General features: G+C 48.1%; 1 protein-coding gene across 1 annotated transcript in view; it reads right to left on the bottom strand.

Annotated features, from left to right (window-relative positions):
* The window catches only part of LOC130585383 (rho GTPase-activating protein 39-like), a 58,482-nt gene that overhangs the window by 27,489 nt on the left and 8,356 nt on the right, over positions 1-22,637 (bottom strand). The window contains exon 2 of the mRNA XM_057385849.1: positions 2,461-2,859. Within this exon, the coding sequence (XP_057241832.1) occupies positions 2,461-2,859 (399 nt within the window). The remainder of the gene's footprint in view (positions 1-2,460; positions 2,860-22,637) is intronic.

Genomic DNA, 22,637 nt, shown 5'->3' with positions numbered 1-22,637 from the left:
ACGTTTTCTCCTGAGAGGCTGCATCAGTGTCCTGCTGGCAGAGAGGCTGGAGCTATTCTATACCCTGCACATAATGGCTGGGGCTGTGTTTGCAGCAGGGAAAGCCGGACACCCCACTCAAAGTGAGCCATTGTGCCTCTCTGTCCAGTGGAGGGACTGTYGGCACCAACCTGTGCAGGACTCGGTCCCTTTGCTGCCCCACGGGGTCCCCTCCTGTTTCTCAGTAAACAGCTATGGGATGTGATGTTGAAAGGGACAGTGGTGTTGAATCAACAGCACGACAGGGGGGCTGCTGGCAGGGACTGGTCCAGCAGGAGTGACCCCAACCCTGCTGYGCCTGCCAAACCGAGCAGAACAGAGCCCTGCCAAACCCAGCCAAACTGAGCTGAAAGGAGCACAGCTGAGCTGTAGGACAAAAAAGCAGCAGTGACCTGCGAGGTTGACCCCAGCATGGCCGAGTGGTAGAAATGGCAGCACAGGCACCTGCRTGGAACTGAGCCCAGTGGAATGTCCGTGTGACCCTACTCGGATGATCCAGTTTTCAGGRGGGTGTTTGTCAGTGGTTTTTGTGGTTTCTGGCTGGGGTTGGCAAGTATTAGTCACATGCCTTTGTTCCCAGTGGCCGCATGGACAGCACATGAATGGCAACCACGTTGCCTTTCTCTGGGGAAGCCATGCGGACRCAGCTTACGAGRAGCATCTGCTAYCTTGGTTTTGTTACAAATGGTGAACAACTTTTCGTGGGCAAAACACATCCTCTTTTTGTATACTATTGTTATTAACATTGCTGCTATTGTTGTGCATGCTTTATTCCATTGCTTTGTGCTTTCAGTAAATTGTTATTTCAACTCATAATCTCTACTTTTGTCCTTCCCTTAACAGAAATGGCAAGGGAAAAGGGAGTGCCTTATCTGGAGTTTAATTCCAGCTGGTGTTAAAACCAGCACAGTCAGGAATACTTTGGCCTCTGTGAAGCTCAGGATATCTTACACCCTTATCAGGGCTCTTACACTCACTSCTCTGGAGAGATGTAATGTGGTTTAGGCAGTGCCCATCCTGCCTGCCCCAGYGAGCCAGGCTATAGATGGACAAGGAGATGAAGCCAGCTGTCTCACAGCAAATCCCATGTGCCTGTGCCTCAACTGTGGTTACTGCGGGTGACCCGATGGAACGTGGAGCTACTCAGGTACAGCTTAAGACATTCCTTACTGGATTTCTCATGGCAGGGCAAGGATCTTTTTCTGGATGGGTATGAAGCTCAAAGGGGCTGCTTCTGAGGCAGGAACCACTGAAGTGCTGGGTCTTTCTGGTGTACCTTACGTGCATCACCACTGTCTACAGTCATTAAGATCTGCATGGAATACAGGAGCATCTTGCAGGGAGCAGCAGACACGTGATAAGCCTCACTTCAGGATGCATATACTTTCCAGAACTGCCATCCTATGTGGTTTTCATTAACTTGGCATCTTTTTCTCTCTTTGCTGCACCAAGCACACAGAGAGGCAGCCTTGATCCARAAACCAAGYTGCCAGAGMAGCCTCACTGCACTGCCCAGAACCAGGACAAKGCATCCCAGCATAGATGGCAGGAGAGTCAGGCTCCACCAAGGCTCTAGCCCTCAGGTCAGTTCTCAGCATGACCCAATTTCGCTCCCTGCTCAGCCTCCCCAGCTGCCAGGACCTGTCCTCCAGGGCAGGATGATGCCCAGACAGGGCAGGAGGGAGGCAGAGCAGCCCTGGACAGTATCCTAGGCAGAGGGCTAAYCCGACAGAGACTGGGGAAAGGATACTTTCGTGCAGCTGAAGCTGAAGGCATGATTTCAATACAATAAAAAATCCCCAACTGCTGTCAGACTAATCTGAGTGTAAAAAAAACCTCCTACTCAACAAACCAGCATCCTTTTATTGGTCTTTTATTTCAGGCTTGATGTGACCAAATAAGTGTGCCCAGGAGCTCTGTCCCTGCAGCCCTACCTCCTGCCCTGGCTGAAGTTGCAAGAACACATCAGCAGCTGAGCATGTGGGGAAGGAAGGAGCTAGACCAGATGGGCTCACCCACAYCCCATAGCAGCCTGAGCCCCTGCACAACAGCTATGCCATCCCAACAAACCCTGTCCTGAGTTTTTGACAGAGCTCTCATCACAGCATTCCACTCCTGCCTGTCCCTTCTCCTTATGTTTAGCCCCCAGAGTAATGATTATCTTTTTTTATACATAAATATATATTTCCATGGCGTCTCACATGAAGATGGTCTGCCCCAAGCTGAGGACATTCAGGCAGTGGTGAAAACAGACAGCTGTACCCTGCCAAGAGGAGGGCACACGGCCGTGACACGGGGTCCGGCAGTATTTGGTCCCAGCACTGCACCCTCCTGGGGCAGCACAGCTTCCTGACAGGGTCTGCCTGGCAGCTGAAGTCACCCATTAGATATAAACAGAGAAGGCTGAAGCTCTGCCCTTACCTGCCAGGATCTTTCCTCTTCTCCACTGCACAATCCCACTTGCCCTTGTCCATCTCCTGCAGGAGGGCCATTTGGACAGGGGTGCTTCTGCCTCCGCTGCCATTGCTGCCTCGGTGCTGCCGGCCACGGCAGTCAGGCTGGGAGCTGCCCTTGATGGCCTGGAGCTGGGCCAAGGGCACAATGTCACAGCCCTGGGGACGGTGCCACACCGTCTGCCGCGTGATGGCATTGTAGTAGTAGAAGCGGTTGTTGTTCTGGTCGAAGAGYTCCCACCACTGGTTCTGGTCTGACTGGCGCACCTTCAGGTTGGGTGGGGGCTCCCAGCTGCACTCCCCCGTAGTCAGGTTGACATACATCCGCTCCTGGGAGCGGGGCTCGATGATCTCCACCCAGTCTGAGCTGCAGGGACACAAGAGCCACGTTAGTCTGGCCCAGAGGCCCAAGGCAAACAGGTTRTCTGAGACTCCTACAGAGCTGCTTCCACTGGGCCAGGCAGCCTGYTTGCAGATCAAAGCATTGTTTGGGRCCATTCAGCAATCTAATGAGCTCAGGAGAAGCCAGGAGAAGGGTTTGAGATGGGGCTGAGACAAAGGAGCAGTTCTTTGGCACATGGAAGGGGAGGTCACCTCCATCAGCCTGTCCCCCTCAGCAGCCCAGCACAAACACACAGGGCTGATGAGCACTGTCTGCTGATGCTGGGACARCTCACACCAAGGGCTGGCCCAGTCACAGGAGTGCCAGTGCTTGGGAGTTGTGCAGGGGACCTCACTTTTAAGAGCAGGGAGGATCTGCAGAGCAGGATTTGCTCCTTTGGAGAGCTGCATGTTCCACCTCGGGAGACCAAAGCCCTGASTCCCAACAATGCAGGCAGCCTGCCCCATGCGAGTGCCTGCCTGCAGGCCTCACATGTTGTGGGGCTGGAAGAGACCTCTTGGTTCCACGGACCCTGCTCAGAACCCACACTTGCCTGTCCAAAAGATACATGTGGGAATGACTGTGGATAAAACCATCTCCACTGCCAGCTCTTCCCCCTCCCCCTTGCCTGCTAGGACAGAGCCTTCAGTAGGGCATAAAATGACCCAATGGACAGGCCCTGCTGCTGACCCACAACCTTTCTGCAGCCCTAAAGAACCCCTTGAGTTCCAGGGTCCTTTACCAGTACCCATGCTGAGCCAACCAGTGCAAGCAAGGCAGACTGTGCTGTAGGACTGGTTTTCAGGCAGATCAGCACAGTGGTTTTGATGCAGAGGCGCTGGGTGGCACAGCTGTCAGACACAGCACATCGACCTTATCTCTATCATACCAACGCTGAAAGGCTGCCTGAGGAGCTCAGCAAAGCCAATGCCTACCCAATGCAGTACCCAAATCATTTTGGACAGGCCAGGTAAATGGCAGAAGGGAGTGCAAACCCCAAGAATGTGTCCCTCCACAAAGGAGAGATGCTGCCACTAAAGGGATCCTGAACTCGATGGTATGCTCAGCATTCAGTAAAACAACATGCACCCCTCAGCTCCTGCTCCCACCCCCCAAATCCTGGTCTCCACCCCTTGTGAAGGCTGCAGGAATGAGGCCATATTGAACCCAAGTTACTTTTGTTACCAGTAAAAGCTGTATGAAGTGGACAGGTCCAAGGCCCCCCTTGAAACCTGTTCCTGCCCAGTGGCTCACTCTGACACCACCTCCAGCTGCTCTCCAGTGAGGGCATGACAGCAGAAGCCATTCCCACAGCAGAAGCCATTCCCACAGCAGAAGCCATTCCCACAGCAGAAGCCATTCCCACAGCAGAAGCCATTCCCACAGCAGAAGCAGAAGGCACACCCCACTGCACCCCTCTCACACCCTCTGCTGCCAGCCTCCAGCTCCTCAGAAGGGTCAGCAGTGATGGTGGCAGCACCGCAGTGCCTGAAATGGCAGCCCAGCCCCTGCGCCCAGCCCTGCTGGCGTGGTCACGGGAGAGGAGACAATTCCTGACAGGGCAGTCCAGTCTCTAGCCCTGCTCTGGCTTTCTGAGGAAGCTCAGCATGTCCCCTATCACCAGGCAAGTCTAGATGTGGGTTTGGTTGCACATTGCACCTCCCTGCTAGGAAAACCACGGGTTTTGACTGACAGCAATCAATGCTGAGCAGTCTGGCATATACCCACAAAAAGCAGGCTGTTTGTCAAATCTCTGAGGGTTCAAAATTGATAGGTACAATGTCAACTCAACATACAATAAATGGGAACTGTCTGAAAATGTGCAATTCCTTTGTCACAGTATCTACTATGCAATGCTGACGTCCATGCACTCTCATGGAGAGCTGATGGTTGGGYTACCACAGACAGGCTAATTGGGAAGGCTGATCTGGATGAAATCCACCTATTCTGTGTCATAGGTCAGCTTTCAGGCAGATGTGCTTACCCACCCCAGATTATCACCTTCACAACTGTTCACACTGACTAGCAAGGAGCTCAGAACAGAGCACACCACCTTTCCCCATGACACCAGCTCCTGCTGGTCTCCCACCATCACCAGAGCACAGCAAGGCACTGCCAAAAATAGGGTGCCAACAGACACACTTAGAAAACCCTGTGTTCAGAAAACATCTGTTTTGTTGTTTGCTGGTTTTGGGTCAAAAAAACCATCAGTTCCACAACAGCCATACCAGCACCCCATGCCATGGCTCAGGTTGGGAATCACAGAACCAGCCCTATTCTCCCCTTGCAATTGCAATGTCAAACTGCAAGTAGGCAAAAAAAAAAAGAAATCACTGAGATCATCAAGGGCATCAGTAAGTGCAAAGAGGTATCATCCATAAACAGGGTATAAAAGGGAAAACCAAGAACAGCAGCAAAGCCCAGCAGTACTGGGAGCAGAGCAAGACGAGCATGCAGGCATGGAGAAAGCAACTACAGAGTGCAGGTAGGAAAAAGAACTGGCATGGAGGGTCCAAGGGACAGCTCAGAGGGGACACAAGAGCACCACAACTCTTCACAAGGACAGGCAAACAATAGGAAAAGCAGCAGAGAGGACTGAGAAGGGCACTTAGACCCAGATAACTCACTGGCAGCTTCCCGGAATGGGGAGAGGCTGCCATCAGTGCAGAAATGGGGGGGAGCTTCATCCAAATATGGGGGGCATGGCCTTCCACTCCTGGGAGGGGACAAGAGSAGGACAGCAGGTGTTGGAAGGGCTAGTAGAGGAAAGCAGCACAAAAATACACACGGACAAGAGCCTAAAGGAAGACCAGAGACAGTTCTGGAGGATTTGCTTGGCAAGGAAGAAAAAATACACAACACCTAGCAAGACCCTGAGTAATCAAGTGTCAATTGAGCCATCAACTTTTTTAATGTTCAAGAGCACACTGTGTTTGATCTGTTTTGCTCACAAATGGGTTAGCAAAGCTTTRGAAGACCAATGGGTGTACCCACGGTGCTGGTCCTCAGTAGAGAAGAGTGGTCAGCTATTTTCTATAGCTTGCACTTAACAGAAAATAACTAATTCTTCTCATAACACTTGGCCATAATCGAGTGTGTGTTGCTGAYTACAGTTTTCCATTTTAAAAAGCTTACCTTTGTCTTTGTGTGCAAAGACAATTAAGTGGATGACTTGGGTGGGTGATCTCTTAGCTCCCCTTAAAATTGAGGGGCTAAGGATGACTGAGGTGGAGATCAATCAGGGAAAAAAATCTGCACAAAATACACTGAAATACTAAAGAGTTTGGTACAATCACACTCACACAAAGAAGAGGAATAGCAAGGAGCACATTCCTGGAGCAGGGCCAGTTGCAGGCTGCCACATAAGCCTTGAACATATCATCAGGAACTCTGGAAAGATGTGATAAACCCAGGAATGCAGAGAAATAAGGCTGTAACTCAGACACTTAAAAGAATACTAATTAATATTCCACTTCATAAGGTTAAGGAAGTTTCCTGGGAATGGTTTAAATAATGCTTTTCCCTGTCCTTTCACTCCAAGTGCTGAGGGATGCAGCAGCCACAGAGTGTACACCACTGTCCCCAGCACTGCAGTGCCTGCTCCAACCAGAAGGATCAGGCAGTGGTTTCARTTTGTCTCAGCTCCTGGGACTCGGTGTCCCTAGGACAGGACTCCCCTGCAGGCTCCATTTGCACTCCCAGACCAAAYCCACTCTGCAGCCTGATCATGGGACAGGTAGGCACAGTGTAGACGCTGAGAAACCAAGTGCAACCTCCAGGTGGTTCCAATGCACTCAGGTTTGCATATCAAAACCAGACAAGACTGTRAAACTCATCTCCATCCTGAAGCTGTAGAGAGCCTCCAGAAGGTCTCTAGCATCGCCTCCTTACGGTAATCCTCCACCAKCTGACTCAGTCAATTCTGGCTTTATTCACTGCCTTCTCTCAGCCAAGTCCAGAAAACCTGTAATTTACATCTTAGGACAAAAAAAGTACCCAAAACAAACATTTCTCTCCCACACACACGTATATATATATCTATATAAATATAGATATATATATATACTTTTGAATACACATGCCTCCTTCCAACGAAAATTATAGAGAAACTAAAATAAATATATTGTCAGACTGTTCATAAAACTCTCCTGGCTCCTGAAAATAAGCACAATGCAAACAAACCAACCTCTGTTTTGCTGGAGACAGATCACACTGTGAAAATCAGAACAAATGCTGATTGCTCAAAGCCTGAGCGCATATGCTTTGCTTCAGCAAGAGGAGAACAGGGGCAGGACTCTCAAGGCAGAGCCCAACCTGGCAACACATTGGAGAGGAGAGAGAATAACACCGTGATTTGGGTGGATTTGGGGCACAAGAGAGCCTGGAAAAGGACTATCACAAAGAGCATCTCATTACTTTGGTGTTTTCAATTAAAGAAAAATCAAAACAACAAAGCAAACACAAACAAAGCCCCAAGCCTTCTGCTAGGTGGTATTTTCAAAGACAAAGATGTCAGATGGGAAACTTGGTGGCCTTCTGGGTGCTTGGACTCTCTTGGCTCTTGCCKCTTTCCTGGCCATTCCTAAACTTACCCCCAGCCCAGCTGCCAGCATTGCTGGCTCCYATCTTGCTGCCTTTAGCCTCTTGATTCACCCCAAATCCAGAGCAGGACAGCAAAGKGGTAGCTCATTCCACAGGAATGGGTTGGGGCAGCACCAAAACTAACAGCAGATTCCTCTAAGATCCTGTCTCAAAGAGAAAGAAGTAAGAAACAAGGACTTTTAGGACACAGGTCAGACATCCTGAGGTCCCTGCAAAAGGAGAGACAAGGGCCATAAGGGAGGACAGACACCATGACAATCACGCCACAATGATAATCAGCTTAAAATAAAGACCAGAACAGTCTCAAAGGCATAAGGCCCTACAGCCTAAGCAGTACTGAACCTTGGGTGGGATGGATGCACAGGCGTTTTAGAGCCCTATAGGTCAGCAGGGAGAAGGGAGGGCAGCACAGAAACTCCCACATCAACTTTCATGTTTCTCCATCATACACTCTGTGCTGAGTGCTGCCCACCAGGTTTGGACTGATTCAGGTCCTGAAATCACTCCCTGGAGCCACACAGAGAGCATCCYAAGGGGAGGAGAAGACAGAAGGGCTTGAACTGCTGCTCATCCTCATGCCATCCTTCATCCCCCACTTCACAGGATGCGACAGAGGATTCTGCGACAGAGGGAAGAGCACAAGACAGAAAACATCCCTGTTTTGATGGCTTCGAGACAAAGCACCAAGCACCTGCTGGATGGGCACTCTGAGCAGGAGCAGTTCATGTACTGGAAACACAAGCACCAGGAGACTTCTCAAACCAACACTAAAGGAAACTGAACCCTGAGAACAGGAGGTGCAGTGAAATCCACTCCTATTAAAAAAATCTTGGCAATGCAAACCAGGCACAGCTCTTCACCAGAGAGCTACAATAAGCACAGGCTCCTGCTGCAGCTCTTCTGTCAGAGACACAGAGAGATGCCTGCTGTGTATGAGGAAAGGATCTGCTGCTCCCTTGGAGGTCAAGGGCCTCTCACTTCTATCTGTCCCCAAACTGTCATTGAGGGTGAACACTTTGGACTGTGTTATAGCTAGGAGAGCAGCTGTGGTCACTGCAGCCTCAGCAGAAGGCAGAAGACATGTCAAAAAGCATTCAGCACCAAGAAGTTTACAGGTGCTTTCCTGTACTCCTTGCAATGGTGTGCAGCTGGCCAGGGACACAGATCTAGCAGATGGCTTCTCCTGCCTATCTGTCCCAGCCAGCCCAGGGGTTTCACATCTGGGGAGCAAAATCATTTGTGAAGCYTGAGCCCCAGGCCACAGCAGAGAAGTGAGCCAGCTTCCTTGGGCTACAGGACCTGCCTTCACACTCTGACCAGCCCACAAGCTACTGTCATGGGTCTCTCCTGCCACCACGCCTGGAGYTTTCCAGGTCAGAGCACAAGCCCAAAACCCCACTATTTAAACAGCCTCCCYAAAGCTCTGGTTTGCCCCAGATGCATGGCACCTCCTAAGCTCGATGAAGRCTTCTGCAAAGTCATTTTTCCTTTTAAGGGCTGAGCATTTAAGAACAAGTTGCAGAAGGAAAACAAACTCTGGCCGTTTTCATCCCCTCTCCTGCCAAAATGTGCTGCATGCATCCACAGCTGCATCCAAATCCCAGCTGCTGGAGGGGAGGCAGCTGTAGGGGGAAGCTTGGTGCCAGCTGGACAGTCCCTGCCCAGGGGACACGAGGTGCCCTGGCAGGGAGCTGAGGGTGGCACAGCTCAGCGCTGTCCCCCACCTGCACAGCCTCATGCTGCATCAATCCCAGCACACGTGGTCATTCTGCTGCTGGACTGGGACCCATATTACCTGATGGTGACTGCATCCCACCTCAACATGCTCATAACTAGACTTTGTTCCCAACAGACAAGATTTACATAGGAAAACTTCAATTTTATCAATAGCCTAGAGAAGAAATATTTCACAGTTGCTTAGGTGAAGGCATTACAGGACAACCTGASAGTTCAGCAACAAATGATGACCACGGCTGGGATGCATCCTGCCTACCTTCTACCCCTGGKGCTTCCCCATCGCAGCATGTTGGGCTCAGCCCCAGAAAAGCAGCCTGATGCCTTCCCATCATCCCCATGGCAATGCTCCTAGTTTCAGGAAGGATCTGTGCAGGCACACTGTTCAACGATCATCACCAGAGTTATCCCCCCTGTACAGACAGGGTCCCAGCAAAGTGCATAGCAGGACTTGTGCAAGGGCATCACTACATGAACCAGTCACATCTTTCTGCAAATGTAAATCTCTGCAGGCAGGTACCCAAGTCATAGACCTACTTTCTGCACACCTTCTTGGGACACACCAAGCTAAGATAAATGATGCTAAGACAAATGAGCAGACCTGAGCTTCATCCACTTCTGATGTAACAGGCAWGCAGGCACCAAGTCAGACAGGATCTACCCACAATGGCACTCAAAGCAGCTGTCCTGGTTTTGCTTGATCCGGTTTTTGGTGGTGGGGATAGGACCAAGAAACCACAAAGATGGCTCCTGTGAGAAAGTTCTAGAAGCTTTCTCCTTCTTCTCCAGCAAAAGGAGCCCTACCCCCATGTTTTAGAGCCAATCCATCATGGCTCTGAGGTTGATGGACAGGCTGCTGGTCAGGCCTGGGCCAATTGCACATGGTAGATACACCTCTGTGATGATGTATGGTCTTGTACTTAAGAAGAATTCAAAACAAGATAGAGTGTGGACGTCATTAGTTCTAACGTTGTTAGTATCATCCTCTGCACTGGGGGAGGACAGAGGAGGGTGAGGAGATGTGAGAAAAAATGGAGACCTAAGATCACAGTAAGGAGGAGAAAGAAGAAGAGTGTTTCTTGTTGTGGTGCTCAACTATGGGAAAAGACTTTTCAAAATGCCTATTTCTTCAATGGGAGACCTGTATAGGAAAAAAAAGAGGCCCTGTACCCAAGATAAAAAAAAAACCAAAACCCTGGCCTTGGAGGACTGGACTGATCATAAGCTAAAAAGGAGAAAGAGGTGGCCCCCCCCACCACCATCTGAAGTGAGTAGATGCTAAGAAGAAGCTGTGTTCTGCCAGGAGATTTGAGAGAGTGCCTTGGAGGACTGTTTCCCTTTCTCCCACAAGGTAAAGAAAATGAATCCCATGCCATCAGCAGTTATACACTGACTGTTTCTTGGGAAAAGGAACTTCCACAGCTTGGAGCTGTAAGAACTCTCCTATGGTGCTGGATGACAACCATAATGAGTAGTCTGATCTATGTTAAAATTCTCACTTCCCTGTCCCCTTGCACAGGGGAAGGTATAGAGGGGTAGGGAGGGACAACCTGGGAGAGACAGGTTCGCAGAGAGAATAACAGGTRTCTTAAAATGTCTGGTTTTTTCCTTCTCCTTGTAATTTTTTTCCTGTCTTTGTTCCCTCCCGGTGCGGTAGTATTCTYAGTAGTTTTTAGTAATAAATCTATTTTGCAACTTAAGTTATTCAACCTGTCTGACTATTTCTGGGGCATATATGTATCTTTCTCTCTATTATGTTATCCAAAAGCCATAAATTTTGGTGTTAATTGGGCTTTTGCTCTCCTCTCTGCCTCTCCGRTGGGGGGCAGGGGGACATCATGGGTGCTTTGGCTTTCGGTCAAGGTCAAACCACGACAGCAGCTAAGAGCCCGTCAGCATGAATAAAACTCTAAATARGGCCCAGGCTGTTCATGTTTTTATAAGGGGTATGCATACAAACAAAAGGAAGGGATGGAGATGGAACTTGTGCATGAGTCTCCTGCCTTCTCAATGGGCCCCTGCACCTGTTAGCACTACCTGCTGATTGAAACCCAGGTCAGTGACCAGAAAGGTGAACATGATTCACAGACCTGTAAGACCCCCACACCTCCAGGCAGTGGCTGAACAGAAGTAAACTGGACCCAAGCAGGGTGACATTTCCCAATGCTGACAAAGCTGCATCCTGGGCAAAGAGCATTGTGCTCTTAAGCTGCAGGAAAGAAGTGGAGAAGTTGTACCTGCCAAAATGACATAGGGAAAGAGCCCAGAGGCCTGGAGAAGCAGCATACATCAAGTGCTCTCCCTGGGCCAAAGCAAGTAATGTCACATTGATGATATCCCTGCTATTTCAAGGACACAGCAGCACCCACTGCCCTGTCATTCTAGTATTACTGGAAAAGGTCTTGATTTATCTAGCTTGCCACCCAGCTGCTTCAGTCCTGATACTTACCCTTCACCGCCTCCTATGTCACCACTACCAATTTCAGAGATTCCTCCCAGCATTGCCACAAAGTCCTTGCAGCCAGGGGCCAGCAGCTGCTGCCTCTGACAGCTGATGCCAAGGAAAGCAGTCTGGGAACAGGAGGCTCCACAAGCAGAAGCTGTTCTAGAAAAGCTGCACCACCACTTAAACCCAGCAATTGCTCCAGCACTCACATCCTGCATACTGTGTGAGGAATGGGACTCTGCAGGGAGTCATCTTCATCATTTCTGTGCACAGATCATCCTGCACCCAGAGACATGACCAGGCATCACACAGACATAAACACACTGCAGTGCCATGTAGAATTTTCCCATAGAAGAGGGCAAAAGAATGACCATCCTTGCTGAAGGGAAGAGAGCCCACAGCAGCCAGAACAGAACAAAGTAAATAGCCAAGTCCCAAGGCTCATTTGCATCATGCACAAGGATGTTTGTTTGCTGCACAAGGGAACACTGAGCAATAAGGAGGAAACATTTACAGAGATCTTCTGAACAGAGATAGAGACGTCAGGAACAGAAAATTCCAGAACTGGCAAAGGGAAATCCATCAGCCAGGACCTCAGGACAAAACGGCCACCATAGTGACAGCACGCAGTGATGGGGACTTGAAGGACCTCCCAAGACACCCATGTCTGATCTAAAATAACTCCAGCAGAGCACCAAAAAAAAACCACTACAACTTCAGCTTTTCTAAAGGCAGCACATGAGCTGGCAGTGGTGAGGAACAGCAGACTGAGACTGTAATTACAGGGTGGAGAACCTGCACAGCCAGGCCATGCATWACCAGACAGTGTCACCCCCAGTGCCAGCTGAGGATGCCCTACAGACAGCCAGATCACAGAGCATAATGCTTTCATGCACCACTCAGCAAAGCTATGCATCTGAAGCAGCTATGTTCCTAGAAGTGTTCCTAGACATTAGCAAAATAATGGCCATCTGTCTCTGYTCATTTAAAGGGCTGCCAGTCATTTATGAGCTAAAACACAGAGCCCCTTGAAAACTCATGCACAACACAGCCACGGACAGCAAGGGACCAGGTTATTTCTCAGATAACAGTCCACAAAACACTGTGGGCTAAAAGCATGAAACAAATATAACAGTGTTTCATCACAACTTTTTTGGCTGATTCGTTCTTCAGCAAATCTCTCTAGCTGCAGCTGTCCCTGCCAACTCTGTTGAAAAAACAATGAAGGAACAAATGCAGTGAAGCTCTTGATAGTATTAGCTGTCCAAGCTTCTTATGTGTGACTCAAGTTAACCACTGCAATGCCAGGTTGGCAGAGGAACTGAGCAGCAATTCAAAGGCAAGGAATAGGAGCAAGCTGGCAGCAAGTCAAAGGCCTACAAAAAAAAACAACTCTCTCCTGTGCTGCAAGCTGCCATCAGGAAGCTCATCCCAACAGGACTCTGTGCAGAGGAGCTGCTTTGGTGTTATCATTTTCTCCAGCCCAAAGCACACTAATTTCCTCTGGCAAAGAAAGAGAGGCACTAAGTAAATAGCCAAAAACCTCAGGCAGACAGTTCATAAACTCTTTATGAAACAATAAGCAAGAAAAATTAATATCTCATGGAAAAGAGGTCCCTCTATTTGTTTCGTCTACAGGAATTGTTGAACAACAAGCACATAAGACGTAACAGAGTCAGGATATTGCAWAGCCAATGCACTGGACCCACAGCATCAGTCCCTCCTGCCCCACAAGGAAGCACAGCTCCAGCCCTGGAAAGCTCACCTAGCCATGGGGTCAATTCCCAGTTTGGGAGGAAAAACACACCCCATGTTTAATTTCTTTATATTGTTTTTTATTCTGATGTAACCAGCCTTGGAAAAAGCTTTTTTCTAAAAGGAAAGGCATGCTTAATTGTTGCCCCAAACTGACATTCTTTTCCTGATTGTTGCTACAACATTACAGTGTGGGTAGGAGTCACATCCCATGAGCTGTATTTCAACCTCTGCTTTGCCTGCTACRCACTTGCATCCGCAAGGCCAGCAGTGACTACAGCAACGCCTTGAACTCCAAGTAAACAAAAATACTAGTTATGTGTAGTTTCAGTACTTTGTCATCAACAAGCTTGATTWAATGAGAAAGACTGAGGTACTTGACCTTGCCTTAAAATGAAGTCACATATTTTTTTAAACTGAACATCTCTTCGATCTCAGAAATATRAAACTCCACAAAACAAAGCACAATTAGTGAAAGCCCAAAATTTGCCTTTGCTCTYGCCACATCACAGAAACAAAGGTGGGATTAACCAGAGGAGACCTCATGGTGGCATTCAACATGTTCACAAGAGGAAGTGGAGGGGCAGGTACCAATCTCTTGTCTCTTGTGACCAGTGACAGGACTTGGGGAAACAGCATGAAGCTGAGTCACAGGAGCTTTAGGTTGGGTATGAGGAAAATGTTTTTCACTCAGAAGAKGGCTGAGCACTGAACAGGCTCCCCAGGGTAATGGTCACAGCACCAAGGCTGTCTGCACTCAAGAAGTGTTTGGACAATGCTCTCTGGCACAGGGTGGGATAACTGGGGTGTCCTGCACAGGGCCAGGAGTTGGACTCAATGATCCTGAYGAGTCTCATCCAGCTCAGCATATTCTACGATTCCCAAGAGTCCCAAGAAGGCAGTTCATGGTGAATAACTGTGTCAGTCACTGAAGGTTCTCAAAAAGCTCAGTTGTTTCTTGGAGATGTCCAGGAAAAACCAGCTGGGCTGCAGAAGCAGGYAGTCCTGCATAGCAAGTGCTGCCTCCTTGGGAAAGCTCAGTCCTTGGCAGCACCTTTGGAGGTACCACCTTGAACAGACCCTCACAAGAAATGGGGAGAGCAGCAATAAAAGAAGGATGCAGTCACTCATGTGGACATCACAATTACTCCTTGCTTTGGATCAACCTTTTGCAGGGCACATGCTCATTTCTTCAGCCTCTCCAAGGCGGTTGGGAGGATAAAGAATTCCCTGTTTTCATTACATCTTTTTCCCACAGTTAATGACAATAGGCTACCAATCCAACAGATCAGGGAAAGTGCAGTATCAAAGAGAGTGACATCCGAAGCTGCAAGTTTCAAGACTGCCAGAAAACATTTCAAACTGGTGAGGAAAGTTAATAGCCACACTTCAGCAGAAGAAGAGCAAACTCCCTGAATGAGAAGAGACTGGCCYGGCAAAACAGCTCCTTCCTCTGGAGGGATGAAACTGGATGGACTACTGGAGCTGTGATTTGTGTACCCCCAGAACCAGAGCCGGGGAGAGACCCATGACCCTGGTGCACACCCACTGCAGCCTTCACAGATGCTCAGGAACCACCATCTTAAGTAAAAGCCCAGGTTTCACCTTTTCCACTGATCTTCAAAAGGTGCCAAAAGGCCTGGTGATGGTATTTTTGACACAGTACCATCACCTCAAAGGAGATTTATGCAGGCATGCTAATGCAGCTGGGAAAAGATGGATATGAATTTGGGGTTTTAAACATAGCTAAATTCAAAAAATGCCAAGAASAACTGAACTGCAATTTTAAATACACAGGGTTTATCTTCTTTAAATAACCARAAAGTAAAGAAATCATGCAGACCAGAGCCTGGACCAGATCATATTTAATTTGCACCAGGTTCTCCCCTTGACCAAGTCATTGGTYAACAAATAACACTGAAACACTTAAGCTACTGTACATAGCTGGAAGAGTAAATATGTGCATCTCTTTGTCCTGCTTTAAAGGAAGGGGGAGAAAGTGCCAAAAAAGAAAAAGAAAAAAAATTATTAAAAAAATTGAGATTTGGCTTTCTTATAAATGGCACTAGAGAGACAGCTCAGGAGGTGGCTGCAGAGCTGGCAGCACTAGACAGGATCTCCAGAACAAAAAAAAAAATCCAGGAAATCCGCAGTGTCACTTCTCCCCACAATTGATTTAAAATGAGCTTATTCCTTGCGCTTGGCACATGAGGAAGAAGCAGCTTCCTGGCTATGATGGGGGGAAATACAGTTATTAATAGCATCACAATGAGCAAGTATCAGAAGTTATGTTGCAGCCCTGGAAGATCTTGGCTGGTTCATGAAAATATGTGTTGCCATGGCAGTAACTRCTATACATAGTAACAGTGAACAGTGGGGTAAGAACAATACACTCTTTGATTTGGTGCCCAAAACAAGTTCCTTTTGTCTGCTCCCACCAACACCCCATCCATTTATTAGCTTGTGTTCTGTCCAAAACCGAGCTTTTCACTTTCAGCAGAGGCAAGGAAAACAGCAAAAAAGAGGCAAATTCAGGAAGACATCAAAACAGGCAACACTCTGTCCTTCTGCAATGGCATGGCTGAGGGATTGGAGAAGAAACCCGGACTACATTCAACTTCRCTTTTCATTTGATAGCCACCTAGACAGTCTTCATCTGCCAGATACTATGTACCCAATATTTGCCACTGATAAAAAAAAAAATATGACCAAAAAACCATAGAGGCATTTAAAGCAAGGCCTGTTCCAAGATGGAATGACCTACCTGACACGCAGTATCCAACATGGCAGCAGACCACAATGATGCTGTGAATATTCTGTCCTTTGCTTCCCTCTTTGCTGCTCCCAGTCTCCTCTTCCCTTCCTGCAGCACTGCTGAGCACAGGTTGCTGATACTTTCCAGGCATTCACCTGTTACCCTCAATTCATTCCCGAATTTAAGTGCTCAGGATTTCATTCCCCATTTGCTCTTCCCCAGCCACCACTTGCATCCCCATTTCTAGATCAGGTACAAACACTGTGAGCAGCAGAGATCACAGCCTGGCTCCCCCAGGACTTCTCTCCTCTGTAAAGTCTGACCATCTACTCATCATCTCTGCAGCCTGTCTTTCAACCATGTATTCACCCATGCATCCCATGATGGACTTTTCCTTGATACTCTGCACTGAAACCTTTCAGTGAGGTCCATTCCACTTGATCACCCCTGCCATGTACTTGGAAACACCTTCCAAGTACTAGTGGAGTCACATAGCTCAGTTTGGGTCTACAAAAGCCATATTGGTTGTTTCCCAACTGTCAAACCTATTTATGTTCCTACTTAATGGTGGCTTCTAGAAACCTTGAAGAACSTAAGACATGCACCTTTGGTGAAACCAAGTGCCCCTCCATTCTGCCTACAGGTGAGACACCCAAAGAGGTTTGTTAAGCAAAACATGTAATCTTGGTGATGCCCTTTCTCCATCTTTTCCCTCATTCCTCAAGAATACACACATGTATTACAAATGCTAAAGGCACCTGGCTAGCTGTTCTTCCTAGTAACTATTGCAGACGGGCTGCCCATAAGTTTACCCAAATACTTTTTCAACCTGSTGATGTCTTTTACATCCACAACCCCCAAGAACACTGAATTAAGAAGATTGTGTAAGATAAATGGCCTTCCTCCTATCTCCTATTAACCATTCTCCTTTAGGTTTCTCCAAGTGACCATAGCTCTAGGGCCACAAGACTTGGTAGGAAAAGCTCAACTTAYTCATAAAAAGAGGAAACACTATCCCCATCTTTTAAAAGGGTARAAAGGAGCACCCTTGGGAACTACCGACCTGTCAGCTTTATCTCTGTGCCTGGGAAGATCCTGGAACAGCCCCTCCTGGGAGCTCTGCTAAGGACAGGAGGTGATACAGGACAGTCAGCACAGCTTCACCAAGGGCAAGTCCTCCTTGACCAGCTCAGTGTCGTTCTGTGATGGTGTAGCTCAGTACACAAGGGAAGGGACACAGATGTCATTTATCTGGACTTCTGTAAAGCCTTTGACACAGACCCCCACAACATCCTTCTCTCTAAATCRAAGAGARATGGATTTCATGAGTGGACTGTTAGATGGATAAGAAAGTGGCTGGATGGTGGCATCCAGAGGGTTGTGCTCAACAGCTCAGAGTCCCAGTGKACATCAGTGAMAAGTGGGGTCCCTCAGGGGTCCATACTGGGACCAGTGTTATTTAATACCTTCATTAATACATGAAGGGAACAAATGTATCCTCAGCAGATTTCCAGATGATACACCTGGACAAACTTGAGCAGTGGCCCATGGGATTCTCATGAGGTTTAACAAGGCCAGATGCTGGTGCTGCACCAGGGTCAGGTATCAGTTCCAGTATTGGTCCAGACTGGGGCAGGAACTGATGGAGAGCAGCCCTGCCGAGAAGGATTTGGGGGTGCTGGTGGATAAGAGGCTGCACACGCCCCTCTGTGTGTGCTGGCATCCCAAATCCAACTGTGTCCTGGGCTGCATCAAAACAAGTGTGGGCAGCAGGGCAAGGGAGGGGATCCTGCCCCTCTGCTCCCCTCAGGTGAGGCCCCACCTGCAGAGCTGCATCCWGCTCTGGAGTCCTCAGAGCCACACAGACATGGACCTGATGGAGCTGGTCCAGAGGAGGCCACCAAGTTACCAGAGGGATGGAGCACCTCTCCTGTGAGGAAAAGCTGTGAGAATTGGGCTTGTTCAGCCTGGAAAAGAAGAGGCTTAGGGGTGACATAATTGCAGCCTTCCAGTTACCAAAGGGGGCTTACAAGAAAGATGGAGAGGGAGACTTTTACAAGAGCATGTAATGACAAGACAAGGAGGAATGGATTCAAACTGAACGAGAGTAGATTTAGATTAGAGATGAGAAGGAAATTCTTAGCTGTGAGGGTGCTGAGGCACTGGAACASCACCACCACACCATCACACACCACTGAAATGGGTTTATCCAGAGTAGTTGTGGCTGCCCCTTCCCTGAGTTGTTCAAGGCCAGGCTGAATGGAGATCTGAGCAAMCTGGTCTAGTGAAAGAYCTCCCTGCACATGGCAGGGGGTYAGAAGTAGATGATTTTTAAGATCCCTTCCAACCCAAACCATTCCATGATTCTATTAACTTCATGACCTTGCATACCTTGATCACATGCTACATGAGACTTTTCCAAAGGAAAAGGTGATCAAGGAGTCACAAATTTTATGCTCTCCCCTCAGAAGGCAGCTGCTTTGTCCCTTAGTAATCCACTGCAGTCTCTCTAACACCACTGTCCTTCTCACAATGCAGAAATCAGAACAGCATGCAGCCTCCATGACCTGAACAAAGTGTAAGGGTGAAAAYGATGCCCTTGCCAATCACAAACTGGTTGACTTCTTTGGCTAACATCACAGACAGAACTCAAGATTTCAGAGACCTGTCAATGACTCCAAGTTCCTTCCCAAGCTATAACCACCAGTTCCAGGCTGAGTATCTAAAAGGCCCAGTACAGATAATTTTTCCCTGTTCACCACATTTTCCTACACTAAAGTTATCTGTCACATATTGGTTCACTTGCTCAGTTCTGTGAGGTCCTTATGGATTTCCTCACCTTCAATGGGCTATTCAACCTACTGAAGAAATTGAGGATCCTCTGAAAACCTGGTTATGTCACTACACCCTCTATACCTGAAGGTTACCCAGAAGATGCAAAACACTCCCAGCACCAGTCTCTCTGGCCTTGCTGYTGACTCTTCCCCATGCTAAAAAATGACCAGCAAGCCCTACCCTTTGCAGTCTGTGCTTTCACCAGCTCTTGGTCCCTAACAAGACCCTTCCTACACGCCCATGGTGACTCTCCCTTAAAAGCCTTTGGCAGAGAAGTTTGCCAAAGGCTGCTTGAAAACAGCGATGCACRAAGCCTTGTGGTCCCACTCCCACCATGCTCGTGGACCTCCAGCATATCTGTGCAGCAGAGACAGGGCTTGCTTTTACAACAGCCCAGCTAACTCTGCTGTGCTTGGCCATGCCTTCAAGACACTCATTCTCTGCTGCAGAGACTTAGGCACAGTGGTGAGACCCAGCAATCTACAGAACTCTGAATACTCTCCACAGCCTTCCCTTGCACTGCCCCGCACAAACACTGAGCCACTTCCCCAATATCCTCAAGACTCTCCACTTTTAAAAATGCCATTGCATCTGCCACCACCAATTTATGTGATACCAAGGGCACTTTAACAGCAGGATACACATGAAAGAATCTCAGCAATTTCAGATTTAAAATCCTATCGCACACTTGAGTAAACCCTATCTGTTCCTTATAGTTTCTTATCAATTCTTCTGTTTGCTCTACAGCTATTTCTACTGATGTTCAATGYGAGACAACTTCTCAGACAGCTCTTCCACAGTAAATTTATAATTAGCAAAGTTCTTCCACAGGAATCAAGATGACCAAAAATGGTTAWGATTTTTTGGTGATAGTTTTATCCTCTGTGCCTCTCACACTCTGATATCTTCTGCTGCCAGTTTCCAAATGGCTTCTCACACATTTGCAAGTTAATCATATTTGGCAAATTTACTCTTCAAAGTYTTAATCTGGCCTGCCTTATTTTGAATTTACACATAATCTGCTGAAAAAATATGTCTTTTGGTCTTGTCTGGATACAGTTTCTGCATTTTGGTCAATCTCCTCATTCCACTATCCTTCTTTCCCCTGTACATTTCTTTTTTTCTTTTTTGTCTTCGTTTAAAAGGTCAAACAAAAAAGTCTGATCTATTCTTGGTGGAGATACACAATCCTTCTGAGCTGGTAATGTCATCACCAAATAATTTCCTAATCACCTCCGTTCCTATCAGCTACTCTTTAGTCAAGGAACCGATCTCAGGGCTGTTACAAGGCAGCAGATAGCCCCTTCTTAGCAGACTTAGGAGTAAATTCCAGCTCTGTGGCCAGAGAGACAAGTCACATTAATTTTATTTTTATGCTGTCAGTCAAAGATCCCATCATAACCCCTGGCTTAGCATTATTGTGACTATTTCTGGGCACATATGCACTCAGTTTTCACAGGTAACTGCATTTTCACAGTTTCCAGATGCCCAAAACTAGATGTTTTTCCAGCTAGAAACATGTTACACAACCAAAGCACCTCCTGAGGCACCCACCAGGTGAGAGGTAAAGGGGTCAAGGCTCCTCCTTCCTGGGAGGAATACAGGAACAGCATTAAAGGACAGCCAAGACTCCAGGAGAGCAGTGCTTTGCAGCAGCATTTCCCTTCCAGGGAACTGACACAGCTTGGACCTTCTCCCTTGTTTAGCTTTTCTAAAAGTTTGGTTTTGTCGGTTCCCACTACCGAAMACAGAGTTGCAGCCAAGGTTGAAGCCAGCAGGACCTGGCAGGAGACGTACAAGAGACAAGAGGCTGGCCTCAATGGCTAACAAACTGCAACACAGGCTTAGTCAGCAGCAGGTTCTAATCTAAAAAATAAAAACATCACAGATCAATTCTTCCCTGAAGCACAGTAAAAATAAGGATTGCATCTCYCAGCTGTTCATTCCTTCTCTCATCCCCTGTCGCAGCTCAGCAGGTGTGAAGTTGAAAGGTGAAGCCCARCACTGTCCAGCATCCAGAGCAGCACASAGAGCTCTGCTAGCACAGAGCTGCACCCAAGGCAGGGCAGGCTGAATGCCCCAGCAGCACCCAATTTTCACASTCAGCCACACTGATAGTGCTTGCTGACTACAGAGCACCTGTCCTAATGACAGACTGCACTCCCCTGAGAGAGTCCAAGCAGTCCAAGCTCTAGCACAGACACATCTCACTGTTAAAGCTCTCCATGCCACAGATCACATTTGCCTTTCCTGGGCAAACAGCCACACCATTCAAGAGGGTTTACAGCTATAGACCTACAGGCAAAGCAGTACAAATTCCTACCACAGGAAACCGACCCAAAATGGTAATTTCTGGGCAGTACTGTTAATTCATGTAAAGTCCCTCAAATCTCTGCAGCTCATGAAACCTCTGGGTTTAACCCAGGTGCAGCTGGAATTCAAAGGGCAAGAAAGCTGCACCGCTGGCAGTTCTGTGACAAATTGGTCTGTCCTCTGACTGCCCACAGGCAACTGCCTGAAGAAATGGCTACCGTTGCAAATAGCAGAGGTTGAGCTAGGCAGTAGGAATTGACTGCATGCCCTCCTCTGCTTGCATCAAGGGCCCACCACCTGTCATTCCTGGGGGCCCAACTCTGCTTTGGAGATAGCGCCACACGCCCTGGCAAGAGCAGGGTAACAGAGCCGCCTCTGCCAGCTGCAGTGGCTATTTTATTTCACACCCAGAGTACAAGATGTACGTAGTATCAGGAGACACTCTAAAATAGGAAACTCTGTTCCTCCCCAAAGAGCCCCCACTGCAGCCCAAAAGCAACACTTTCGAGCTCAGCTCACCATCTGAGCAATCCGTGCCAGGCAGAACTGGGCACAACTACTGGAAGATGTTGGTTTTCACATTTTGAGCTGAATTCTGGGTAGTTTCACTAAATCATTTGGTGATCACCATGCTGTTCATTCTTTCCCATCTGAAATATTTGCYTCCTGCTTCAGGGAGAGCAGGGTGGACAAAGCAGCCCAAGGTGAAACTTCCCTGTAGCTTTGCAGCAAGCACAACTGCAATGAACACCTTATTACCAAAAAGCTTGTTCCCCACAAGCACAGATAGCTCTCACAGCTCACCAGAAGCTTTCCTTATCTAAACAGAGAAAGGAGTGAGTGATTTCATCCCTCCAAGACCAAATAAAGTTTAAGCACACAAGTRCTCAGCAGTTTGAGACAGCACTGGTTGGCTGATGCAGAGCTGCCATTAGACATCAAGAGGCCACCCTCCTGGGGAAGAGTTAYGGGGAGCCAGAGAGGCTAAAATCACTGACACAGCCCTCCCTCACTGCCAGATTCATACAGCCTTCCCTGTCTCAAGAACAAGATCAATCCAAAGAAGTATCCCTGCTAATGGGAGCTCTGCCCACAGTATCTCTCTGCCAGCCTCCCTCTTGTAGCTGGTTTTGGAATTCAAGGCCAAAGTAACTTTAACAGCATTACATTCAAGCCTGGCTCAACAGACCATRGGAGCAGGAACAGGATGATAACATCATGGCATACTAAAATCAGAGTGGATGATACAATGATGTGCTCTCCATGACCCCCTCCCACTCTTTCCCCATTCCCAGCACTCATCACACAAGGACAGTAGAGCTC

Source organism: Malurus melanocephalus, unplaced genomic scaffold, assembly GCF_030028575.1.
Source record: "Malurus melanocephalus ecotype Western Australia unplaced genomic scaffold, MMel_1.1 scaffold_881, whole genome shotgun sequence".
In the NCBI taxonomy this organism is placed as follows: domain Eukaryota; kingdom Metazoa; phylum Chordata; class Aves; order Passeriformes; family Maluridae; genus Malurus; species Malurus melanocephalus.
The sequence above is the reverse complement of the archived record's forward strand: the minus strand, read 5'-3'. Positions and strand labels throughout refer to the sequence as shown.